The sequence below is a fragment of the Paramormyrops kingsleyae genome, chromosome 3 (assembly GCF_048594095.1).
Source record: "Paramormyrops kingsleyae isolate MSU_618 chromosome 3, PKINGS_0.4, whole genome shotgun sequence".
NCBI classification, from domain to species: Eukaryota; Metazoa; Chordata; class Actinopteri; order Osteoglossiformes; family Mormyridae; genus Paramormyrops; species Paramormyrops kingsleyae.
The window spans coordinates 16782330-16794366 of record NC_132799.1 but is presented as its reverse complement, the minus strand read 5'-3'; the positions used below and the strand labels follow the sequence as shown (position 1 = coordinate 16794366).

General features: G+C 46.8%; 2 protein-coding genes across 3 annotated transcripts in view; one reads left to right on the top strand and one right to left on the bottom strand.

The window, feature by feature from the left end:
* LOC111848813 (F-box only protein 11) overlaps positions 1–4223 on the top strand; it is a 26030-nt gene extending 21807 nt beyond the window's left edge. For both annotated transcript variants that reach the window (XM_072709747.1, XM_023821099.2), the window contains 9 exons: positions 119–241; positions 359–444; positions 753–829; positions 1102–1245; positions 1845–1955; positions 2100–2207; positions 2332–2440; positions 2522–2620; positions 2753–4223. In XM_072709747.1, the coding sequence (XP_072565848.1) occupies positions 119–241; positions 359–444; positions 753–829; positions 1102–1245; positions 1845–1955; positions 2100–2207; positions 2332–2440; positions 2522–2620; positions 2753–2882 (987 nt within the window). In that variant the 3' untranslated portion in view covers positions 2883–4223. The remainder of the gene's footprint in view (positions 1–118; positions 242–358; positions 445–752; positions 830–1101; positions 1246–1844; positions 1956–2099; positions 2208–2331; positions 2441–2521; positions 2621–2752) is intronic.
* msh6 (mutS homolog 6 (E. coli)) lies at positions 4196–12037 on the bottom strand. Its single transcript, XM_023821098.2, has 10 exons — positions 11635–12037; positions 10744–10946; positions 10372–10544; positions 7621–10189; positions 6682–6956; positions 6480–6597; positions 6317–6406; positions 6035–6189; positions 5709–5908; positions 4196–4389 (listed from the first exon to the last, which is right to left on the bottom strand). Exons 1-10 carry the CDS (start codon positions 11886–11888, stop codon positions 4308–4310), a joined length of 4119 nt encoding a protein of 1372 aa, XP_023676866.2. The 5' UTR covers positions 11889–12037; the 3' UTR covers positions 4196–4307.

The window sequence follows — 12037 nt, the reverse complement described above, 5'->3', positions numbered from 1 at the left end:
ATGGCATACACTTGGATCCCAGAGAGAAACATTTACCAAACAGGGTGACTAGCAAAAATCAGGGGACTGAATGTGGACTTAGTGCAGAAAGCTAACTAGTCTTCCTAACCCCATCCAGCATGAAAAGGGCCAGGGGGTGATTGAGGAAAATGAGGTGTACAGCAACACCCTGGCGGGGGTGTGGGTGACGACAGGAAGCACGCCCGTCCTGAGGAGGAACCGCATCCACAGTGGCAAGCAGGTGTGAAGGCGAACACTCACAATGCTACCATTAGTACCATGATTTACCCTGATAGTCTGAATGTAAATGTATAAGGTGTATTGTCCCATGGAAACTGTAATTGAATCTGTTAAACAGGTTGGGGTGTATTTCTATGACAATGGTCATGGAGTTCTAGAGGATAATGACATCTACAATCACATGTACTCTGGAGTCCAGATAAGGTGAGTCAGCTATCAGTTTGGAGCCAGACTCCGCACCAGTAACAGCACCGAACACCGTAGCATTAGGCAGAGCACTGGCACAGTGTCTGATGGGAAGAAGCCCCATTCTGAACGTGCTTTGATTGAAGGCTAGCCCCCAGATAAAAGACAACACACACAAATTCTTTCTGTTTTGCAAAGTAAGGAATGTATGCTTGTGCGAGGTCTACACAACTATGTATGTGGGACAGCAGACTGAGATACCTGCACACAATATGTTCACAAGTTATTTCCTGCATGGAGCTTATTGGTCCTTTGGTTTTATATAGGACTGGTAGCAACCCCAAGATCAGAAGGAACAAGATCTGGGGGGGGCAGAATGGAGGCATCTTAGTATACAACTCTGGTAAGGAGCCGGAGTTCGTCCATGACCCTGGACAGCATCTCACATCCTGTAGCTTGTTTGCATAACAGGAGACTTCCTGACAACAAAGAAGGTCCTATTGTGTGAAACCACAACTGCCATTTACTGGCTTAACAAATGGGTTGTAAGAGGCCTGTTGTCCAGCATTGCACTCCACAGTGCCTCCTTATGCTGACTTTCCAAAGTGTCTCACAAGCCACACTGTAGCCAAAAAATGGAGGAACTGTCTGATCTGTCTGGCACTTCTCTCACAGGACTGGGCTTCATTGAGGACAATGAGATCTTTGACAATGCTATGGCAGGAGTGTGGATAAAGACCGACAGTAACCCCACACTACGCAGGAACAAAATTCATGATGGCAGAGATGGTGGGATCTGTATATTCAACGGAGGACGAGGTACGTGTGGACTCACCATTTAGGAGATACGATTCTGTAGATGGCATGCAAAAACCCTCATAGTTTTAAATATGGATCTCCAGGTCTCATTCCAGACATCCTGTTGGTTGTGAGTGCGTGTTTATTTGAGTCCTCTTCATGGTGCAATACTAATAAGATTGGTCTTTTAAAGCTCATTATTTGATCTTGCCAGTTTTCATAGAACTGTGATCTCTGTCAACAAAATGGAAAAAAGAGTGCAGTTTGAAAGCAATTCTAGACATTTTGCAAGCATTCTCTAAGAACTGCCAGGGTGCACCTACCCCTAATTTGTTTACTTGTTTACCCGTCAGCAAAATGTGAAATTCCTAGTTTTTGAACAGCTTACTATTCCGTATCCTTGACCTTGGTTTTGTTAAACGTAGAAAAATATTAAGCATCAGAGTATAATGCTGGTGAGTTGAATGGTAAAAGCAAAAATAAAGGTACAATATTGAATTGCATCAGCTTGGCAGAACTGGTAGAGGGAGAAAACACAGTCCTGGCACTAATTGCTCAACAGGGCGCCATCTGCTGGAGCTGAACAGTGACAACAACCCTGCTGTGTTGTTTGTCTGTAGGGCTGTTGGAAGAGAACGACATCTTCAGGAATGCCCAGGCGGGCGTTCTCATCAGTACCAACAGCCACCCTGTACTGCGCAAGAACCGGATATTTGATGGCTTTGCCGCAGGTGAGTAGAGATGAAGACACTGGAAAGGAGGGAGAGACCCTTACCGATGCAAGGTGTTGCTTTGTAGAGGTCATGCGTGTATAATGTGTAAGAAACTAATAGTGTGGTGCAATCTCAAACATACATTAATCTTTTCTGACTCAGGAATTGAGATCACGAATCATGCCACAGCGACCCTAGAAGGCAATCAGATTTTCAACAACCGCTTTGGAGGGCTGTTTCTGGCATCCGGCGTCAATGTTACGATGAAAGGTAAAGAGGCAACCGAGCAAAAGCCGTCGTGTGAATCCACACGGCTGCCATTTTAACACTTAGCACTGAGGAAGGACTGTAACATGTTTCCGTAAGTTTATAGTCTGCTGTAATCGCTCCACAGATAACAAAATACTTAACAATCAAGATGCCATTGAAAAGGCTGTAAGCAGAGGTCAATGCCTGTACAAGATTTCCAGTTATACCAGCTACCCAATGCACGATTTCTACAGGTAACGGTCACCGCTACAGGCCTGGCGCATCAACGTCTCAACAAACACAACACCTGACCTTTCGTTTAACGTCTTCCACAGGTGTCACACCTGTAACACCACAGACCGAAATGCCATTTGTGTGAACTGCATCAAGAAGTGCCACCAGGGGCACGACGTAGAGTTCATACGGCATGACAGGTTCGTACAGGGGTGTGTGGGGGTTCCCGGGTGGGACAGGATGACTTTATTACATTATTACAGCAGGAGTCGCATCGCCCATTCTTTTAGTGTGCAGAGTACATGTGTAACATGCTGCCCCCCCTCCCCTAGGTTTTTCTGCGACTGCGGCGCCGGGACGTTGTCAAACCCTTGCACGCTGGCGGGAGAGCCGACTCATGATACGGACACTCTGTATGACTCTGCCCCTCCTATAGAGTCCAACACGCTTCAGCATAACTGAGCTTCTGCCTCCCCGAACCCAGAGACTCCACGAGTAAGAAATGTGGAGGAAAACTAGAAATAAACGTTTAGACTTAAAAAAAAAATAAATAAATAAAAGGAGAGAAAAAAACTTGGACAATACAAGTTGCTCCCAATCTGAATGGAGACCCCTTTATCTATTTAAGAAAAAACACTGCTCAGCTGTCGGTGGACACGGTGCTTTCTTTTCTGTTCCTGCAACATTCGGACAAAGGGTTAAAAGGCGACAGGTAAACGGCAGAGAGTAGTACTAACACGTTGACTCAGGATTTGGAAAAACGCAGGAAGGTGGCTTTTTCTTTTTGGAGAGGGGAACTGCCTCTGAGACCCCCCTCCTCCCCCCTAAATCCAGCAGGGGTGATGAGATGGGAAAAGTGAAACTGCAGCTTTGTACAGAAACAAGCGGAGCCATAGTCCCCCACCAGGGGTGTTCCTGAACAGGAAGCAGATGCAGCCAGACTGCTACCCTGGCAACCGCTGGGCTGGTATATGTATGCTAAAATGTGACCTAGCACTTCTGCTTTTTAAAAAAGAAAAACGAAAATGGGAAAAAAATGATTTTAATGCTTTCTCATGTAGTTTTGTATTTCTAAGCAAATCTTACTGTACTTGAATGTCTCTTATAAAGTTTTTTTTTTTTTTTTTTGGAGTAGCACACCCTTAGACTTGCTGTAATTGTACTCGTGTCCCAGTATCTAAGTTCTTTCTGTGAAAGAGAATAACACAGTTTGGATGATGACAACACAGGAAAAAAAAAAAGCAAAAAAAAAAAAACAAAAGCAACACTAATTTCTTCCGGCAATGTTACTGATTTTAACTGTCAAAGAAAATAAAAACATGGTTAACTGTTTTCATGAGACTGGTTTTGACTAGACATTCTTTTTGCAATGTTTAAGCTTCCCTCAGCTGCAAGTTGGTTTGATGCCAGAACCGCTTTGGAAGGAACGCAAAAGCCAGATCAGTCTTATGAAAATGTTCGCGTTTGAAGCGCAGTGTTTCAAATCCTCGGGGTGGGGGAGGGGTTTCCACAAATGTAAATACATTGCTAGAGATTATATAAAATGAGCTTCTTGCTATATTGAAGCTGAGACAAGTATCTATACAGCTGTACACAGTTTCATAGCTTTTTTCATCCATGTGTATTGGTGATTGTGGGTCTCATACAGCCTGGATTGTATGCATGTACCATAACATCTAGACGTAATATATTGTGGAGTATTCAATAACCATCATGTAGATGCTAGTATGAATTAAAAAGGTTTAATTTCCTAGAAAGTAAAAGGAAACTGGTCATTTTTAAAAATAAACTTTTATTAGATCATTTCAGTAGTGAATTTCTGTGGGGGTGGGGTGGTGGGGGAGGGGGAACCAAGCGATTGTGATTTTACACAAACCCTCGCGCTCCTTAATGGTCACCGATCATCCGCAGCAAAGTGGAGAAGCGTCCAGGGTCGGCATTGGGGTCGTCTGCAAAGAGCCAGAGCTCCCTGATGAAAACAAGGGTGAGGAAGTGCTGACACGTCTCCATAGGAATAAAGCGCACACTCTCATTGCTTTACAGCTCATCAGACTAACTGGCATTCAGGGAGCAAAAAAAAATATATATATATAAAATTGAGGACAACTTTTGGCCCCACTGTCTAAAAATGGGGGCACTTTAAAAGTAATAGTAATTAATGCATACAATAATCACTACCTTTTGCCAACATGAGTAAATAATCATACTGCATATTTCTCTCTGAAACAGCAATCATCTGTAAGTGTACAGAATACCATCTGTATGTGAGTGAAAGCAGGAGACGGTTCAGTTTAGGCTATTTAGCTCTTAATAGTCTTTGTATATGTATCATGCATTAGTTTTACTTCGGTCTTTCAAATGAAGTAACATCCGTAGAAACTGTTGAAGGTCTGTTAAAAACTAAAAAATAGGCAGTGTTTTACACGTTTGGCAATATTCGAAAGAGAAATGAAATCACCAATTATTTGCCTCCATCAACTACCCGTCAGACTGGCTTGATTTTAGCTGTGAATTCTAGGAGTCTGTGCAACGTCATGACCGAAGCTCTTGTGTTGCTTTAAACCAGGAAGGAATTAATGGTTTTACACACACTAAAAGGTACATCGATAAACAGTATTCTGTTATCCTGTATCTGAAAATATATTGAAATACCCTGAAAATTCAATATATTGACCAGGCCTAGGTGATGGGTATTATTAAAAATGGGATTTATTAAAAACTAAAACTGGGCTCTACCAGGTATCAACAGTGTTACATAGTAGTGCGTAGTTAGTTATATATGGTTATATACACACGTAGTGTAATCTACAGGGCTGTTTGTATGACTGTGTGTTAGAGATGGAAATGGAAATTAAGTGGAATGAATAAAAATAAAATGGCTTAATGTGGGATTAGGATATTGGTCTAAACTGGTAAATTATTTCTTTTGTCTGAAATTTGATCACAGTCTTTAATACTAATAATAATAATTATTATTATTAATAATTGATACTTTATTGATCCCCGTGGGGAAATTGTTTTTACGCCTCCCTCAACTTGCTCTTTGTAGGGGCATTCTGAGATTTCTTGGGACATTTTAGACCTTTGGCAGTCCTTAATTTCTGACGCTGAAGGAGCACTGTGCCTACGGGGTAACCTCATTTACCTGCATCACATGTCTGGTCTCTGAGATGATGCTATGCTGTCCTCCAAACTATACATTTATGAAAATGCCACCCCTACCAAATGGGACTGTCAGCTAAACAGACAGAACACTGTTACATATAGAATGGAATTATCAGCACGTACTTGAAAACTCGGAGGGACACTGTGTTTCTCTCAAACTCGCGGGCCTTCTTGTGCCCCAGCTGAATGACCTCCTCTGGGATGTTGGCCAGCCGGGCAGCGTTGAAGCCATAGCTCTTAGGGCACGCCCCCGCCATGAACTTGTAGAGGAAAGTGATGGTTTCCTGACTGGGGTCTTCACATTCGTTCTCCACCATGCATGCCTGACCGGAAGGAAGTACAGGTTATGCACTACAATCACAAGAGCTTTTGGGGCGACCGATTTACATGCTGAATTACAGGGATCAGGATAAGTGGTCTATGGTGATACTACTGTGGATCGGACTCACCATGTGGCCCAGTTTCACAGCGGGGTTCTGGGAATGGTCTTCAACCAGAGAATGGTAGTGGGTGGAGAAAAGTGTGCGACAGCAGATCTTCTCTGCCAGCTCCTTCACCACCGCGCTGGCGATCGCTGTGCCATCGTATGTGGCGGTGCCCCTTCCTGCCAACAGCGAGCAAGGGAGAGCATGAGTCAGGCTTTCATTTACTGCATGCTGAAGGACTTAGGCTAAACATGTGTTCAAATACCTGTATCCCAAGAAAATGAAAGAAACATTACAACTATGTACCCAGTTCATCCAGGAGCACCAAAGAATGGCTGGTCCCATGATGCAGGATACTCGCAGTCTCACTCAGCTCCACAAAGAAGGTGCTCTCCCCTGGAGCAAAGAGCAGGTATAAACTCCAGAAGTCCACACACCCCTGACATCCCAGCTGTTCACTGAAGCTCACCAGCCATGATGCGGTCAGAGGCACCCAGTCGGGTGAAGATCCTGTCAACGGGACTCATGCGAAGGCTCTCTGCAGGCACATAGCAGCCTAGCTGAGCCAGGATGACCACCAGGCCACACTGCGCAGGAGACAAAGCACACAGTGCTAATTCACTGTCAATACGATATGGCCATGATTCAACTGGGGGGGTGGGGGGGCATACCTGTCTCATTAGGGTAGACTTGCCTCCCATGTTGGGCCCAGTAACAAGAACACAGGTTGCATTGCTCCCCTCTGGATCATCACCAGGGCAACCGATACAGACATCATTGGGTATGAAGTCGTCACCGAAGAAGGTCTTTGTGACACAGGGGTGACGGGAGCCTCTCAGATCCAAGAAAGGCACGGACTGCATGCCTTCTGATGGGAGCAGAACCTCAGGCCGGCTCATAGGCCCATCTCCACCTTGGCTGTATCGAGTCATGCTCAGCAACACATCTGTGGGGGGAAGGGGGATTAATTCCCAATTAAAGTCACAAGAAACTTGCATTTTATCACCAGCTCACAAAACATAACAGCACTGTAGCTAAGGAAGTGAAATTGTGGCCCAACACCTTGAAATGAGTCCAAGCTTTTACAATAAAAACCAAATCATTTAATCAATTGTGAAAAACTACACAAAGCAAGTGATAATAAAGAGATGTGATATAGTTATGTTCAGTGGGCTTGTTGTCATCTGGCTTTATTTAATTTCTTTCCTTCTTTTTCCTATTCTGTATTACTCTCTCTAATGATGTTGCAATGTATCACAATACATCCATGTAAAGATACCTTGGGACGACTGTTGTGAAAGGCGCTATATAAAAATAAACACAAAAAACTCAAAAAGTACATCTTTAACCTAATCTACATGCTGGAGAATGTTTCTTGCAGTGAATGTTGAGAACAGAAAACAGATCTTCAGGGGTAAACCGCTCAAAATGTATTCACTGTAAACAGCAACTGCCTGCAGTTGCCTTAGTCATCTGGTGCAAAACTGCGTGTGTGATCACATGACTTTCCACCTGCTGTCAGTGGTTGTATTTGGGTCAGTGTCGAAATGCACATCTAAGCTGTGAAGGAGAAATCCGGCCTATAAGCACTGGTGCTTGTTTCCTCTTACCCAGCACTGCCATGCACTCCACAGCCATCTTCCAGTCTCTGCAGTTCTTGTCAAAGTTGTAGAAGAGTTTGCGCATGCAGTCCTTAAGGGCAGAATCCCTTTGGTCCTCCCAGCTCTGTAGCTCTGAGAACTGCCGCTCGATCTCTGGGGTCCAGTACCGCTTCCAGCCTTTCTTTGTAGACTTGACCTCATACTCCTCAGGAATGTTCCGCTCTTGCACACTGTCAGGCACCTCTAACTGGTACCGGTTCCTCCCTGTGCCCCAGTATGTCAGGCTCTTGCAACCCAGTCGCTTCTTCTGCCGGTCCAGGTATTCCTGCAGGACTCGCTCACAGTCCTTGATGCCAGTCAGTGCTTGGTCATAATCTGGGTCAAAGCCACTCTTGGGGCTGATGACGCCAGTGTTGCGGGCCTTCTGGTGATCGAAGGCCGTGTCCCAGCGCCTCAGTTCTGCCGAGAGGTCAGGAAAGAGGCTCTCCTCATTTTTGGCTTTCTGGATCACCACCTGGCGGAGCAGCTTGGACCGGAAGGTCTCTGCCACTGGCTCCATGGCAGACACAATCTGCTGCATGGTCTTAAAGCCCTCCAGGGCTGACAGAAAGTCAGCAATCTTTCGCTTGCTGTAGGTGATCTCCTCATAGAGGACTGCTCGGCTATCAGGGTGGTCCTTGTTCTTCAGGGGTGTCCCCATGCTGTGGATCTTACTCAGTAGCCTCTCCATGTCCGGGAGCTTCTTCAGCAGCTCCTCGGCCTCACTGGCTTCAGCCGGCATACCCATCAGATCCTCCAAAGCGTTAAGTCGGTCTTCAATGGAGGAGGGGTTGCAGAGTGGAGCACACAACCACTGCTTCAGAAGCCGCTTTCCAAAGGGAGTGCAGCAGGAGTCCAGACGCTCTAGCAGAGTCCCCTCCAAGCCACCCGTGGAGCTATTCTGAAGTATCTCCAGGTTGGTTAGAGTCACCCCATCAAGAACCATGCGTTGGCGAGTCTGTGCGAAGAATTTGGACGGGCTGTCCGACTGCTCCATTTCCACATCCACAGGGATGTACTCCTCAAAGTTGGCCAGAGACAGCAGCTCCTGGTCCACCAAGCACTTCTTCAAGTAGAAGATGCAGGCACCCAGAGCAGAAAGGGCCAGCTCGTACCCTTCCCCTGGGGTGAGGCTTAGAGAGTCGCTCTCAGAGGTCATGGCCTTGAGCACTGCAGGGAGAACATTAACGTCTTCACCCTGTGTCTCAGTCTCTTTAAAATAATTCTCCTCAGAAAGCAACTTGAGGGTCTTGGAGGCATCCCAGAACTGAGCCCCTGGTGTGAGGCCCTCCTGCATGGCAGAGGCCAGAGAAGACTTCATGAGCTTGCGTGTTTCTGCTGACAGGTTGCCCTTTTCAAATAGCAATTGTGCAGGGGGGAAATGCGCCACCAAGGTGCGGAAACGGGAACAGTGCCGGTCGTCTCTGAATTGGCCCACATGGAAGCGGCCCACCGACGTGTCGACAAAACTAACTCCGTACGTACGCTGACAGCCAGAGGTCTCCTCCTCTGCCTTCTCCTTCACGCTCAGCAGAAACTTGCTCTGTGCCTCTGAAGGCGCACCATCAAGCACACTGTATGTCTGAGTGCCCCGGGTGATGATTCGGCACACCTCCCTGCGAACCACGCGGTCAAACTTAGTCGGCCGAGCCATGGTTTTGCAGCGTGCCTCCATCATCTCGGGTGTCTCAGTCTGCTCCACACGGGCCACCTTGTAGGCTTTCTGCACCAGGACATCTGAGAAGCGGGCGAAGCCGATTTCGGGGAAGCCAGAGTGTGCCCATGTGCCTTTCATGAAGGTGATACCCAGCTCATTGACCGCAGTGACAGCATCCATGTGGTAGAGCTCATAGAACTTTCCCACCTTGTAGAAGATAACAGTGTCAAACATCTGAGACTTCAGCTGCCACCAGCGTCGCATGCCAGGGGTGCATTTGTTCAGAAAGTCCTCGGGAACATACAAGGTAGTCGGGTCGTAGTCCTCTTCTATCTGACGGCGCCTCTTGGCGTCCTTCCTCTTGCCATCCTGCAGCCAGTCCAGCTTCTCATGGTCCCATACGGTGCTTCCCTCACCAGCACCCCCAGCTGCACCACTGTTCTGGCTCTCAAAGGTCTCCGGAGCTGAGAAGGCTGACAGCCTTGACTTGGTCTGAGTTGTGACAAAGGACGGAGACCCAAGGGCTTTTCTGGGGCATCCCATGGAAGGGGGGTTGCTTTTAGTCGGTTTCTCTGCAGGGCGCTTGCGTTTGATGGGCTTAACAGGGCTGTCTAGTTCTGACTCTGGTTCTGGTTCGCTATCCTCTCCTTCCTCTACTCCGCTGCTAGCCTCTTCATCTTCCTCACTGCTGCTCACTGTGGGCTCTGGCTTGAATTCTTCATCAGAACCATCACTATCTGATGCTACAATAATGCGCCGACGCTTGGGTTTCTGCTCAACCCCTCCTCTCCTTTTGGAAGAGCGGTGGCTGGATTTTGCCTTCACCACTTCCTCCTCCTCCCCCTCAGTCATGTCTGCATCAGTCGGAGTTGACTTGTCTAGCTTTATAGAGGAAATTATACAAATTAGTCCACATTAATATACCAGTAACTACCATGACTTCCAGCTTATGAATAACCTACCCATATACTGCTTGAACTTTAGCTGCTTTGTGAATAGATTGTATAAATTCCCACAATACACAAACGCCTGAAATTTCAGATCTACCCAACTGAACAGCTAACCTCCATATCCTCCTCTTCATCCTCATCTTCAGAAGGATCCATGCAGATGGCCATCTTTAATCGCTTCTGCGGACTGTCGGCCAGAGCGAGATCCGCCAGCTCCATCGCCCGGCGAATCACCGGTTTCCCGCTGAAGAACACGCCCCCACTCTTCGCATCAGCACTATCCGAACCTACGAACCGGGGACACTGATGTGAGGGCAAGGCGACAACTGCATTACCGACATTTTGCGCAGCACCCTGTACAAATTATTAAATAAAAACCACATTAACACTCAGAAGAGATTCTTATATATTCCTAACACCCATTTTAAAAACTTAACTCCCCCCCCCCACAAGTACGCCATCCCTGACACTGACCCCAATACTCACCTTTGTAATCCCTGACATATTTAACACTGACCCACCCCCGAGTCGGAGGTTCATCGAAGAAATGGACGTGCAGGCGCTGGTCACGACCGCGGCCCCGCATCTGCTGTCCCGTGAGAGGCTGGGGCACCACCATGCATGGCCACCAGGGGTGCCCTTCCAGCTTGGTCCATACCAGGCTACCGGCAGTGAATGTGCATGCTGAGCTGTGGGAGGGGTTACGGGTACCTCTGTTAATGACTGGCATAGAATGGCAGGAACGGAGCGCACAGGTCGCCCGTTATGTATATTGCTAACAATACGGGGTCCAGAGAATTATACTGCTGTTCCACGCTTTATAAACTGCCAATGTATTAATGTCTCACAAGCACATTTTCTGACAAAGTAATATTTTTTTTTTGCCGCACGAAACAAACAAAACTCGGAGAGGATAGGGTCACTTCCGAGTAACCAACGACTATCCAACGGTACAAAAGAGAATCCAGATCGGAGGGGGGGCGAGCCTCGCGCGAGCTGGTGTCAGGTATCGCGGCTTCCCGCCACACTACTGCGCAGGCGCGACCCTCGCCAAACCACTGAATACAGGCTGTACAGCTTTATCGTGGGGAGGAACGCATCGGCTCTTTAACTATATTACTTCACTCGATATAAATACGGCAGCCGGGATGAGTCCACAGATCCACAAAACATGACGCACATTTATGTTTAAGGCGAGATATTGTTTAAATATGGCACCGATAAATATCTGCAAAGTTACAATAAGATAGTCCGTCAAAAGTGCAAAACAAAACTTGCAAAGCATCAGATATTACAAATATATCCATATTACGGATATTCATATCTTGTCAATTTGAAACCCCAAACAAGAAGCATTGTGTCAATCTCACCCATTACCTTTCTTTATCTGAAGACTTTTTCTCAGAGAAGAAACCGCTGAGGCCTCCCTTAGCCGGCGTTTTGCCCAGTTTTTGCTGGGGTTTTTTAGTGTTCTGTAAAGGCGCCTGCTTCGCATCCTCTTTCGGAGAACTGTTAGACTTGGGTACGGAAGACGGCAGGTCCGCTTCTGTAGGAGACGGGCTGGGTTTTACTTTACTAACCAAGGGTGGAGACTTGGTGAAGAAGTTGAAAATGCTGCTTTGTTTAGACATTGTGATATCTGCAAAGCGGCTCGCTGCTTCCCGCTTCTATCACATCCACCTCCCCTGAAGGGATGCAGGTCCAACAACAGCGCGCATTCCTGGTCGCGGGAAAGAACACGTGGTAAAAGGTCAGAATGCAGCTTGGGTACGCATGCGCA

Excerpts from the sequence above, each read along its gene's own strand:
- msh6 (XM_023821098.2), bottom strand. The coding sequence starts at position 11,888 with ATGTCTAAACAAAGCAGCATTTTCAACTTCTTCACCAAGTCTCCACCC. Across the intron at positions 10,190-10,371 it reads ATGAAGAGGAGGATATGGAG|CTAGACAAGTCAACTCCGAC; the intron begins GTTAGCTGTTCA and ends TCCTCTATAAAG. Across the intron at positions 6,190-6,316 it reads GGTGCTCCTGGATGAACTGG|GAAGGGGCACCGCCACATAC; the intron begins GTACATAGTTGT and ends CGCTGTTGGCAG.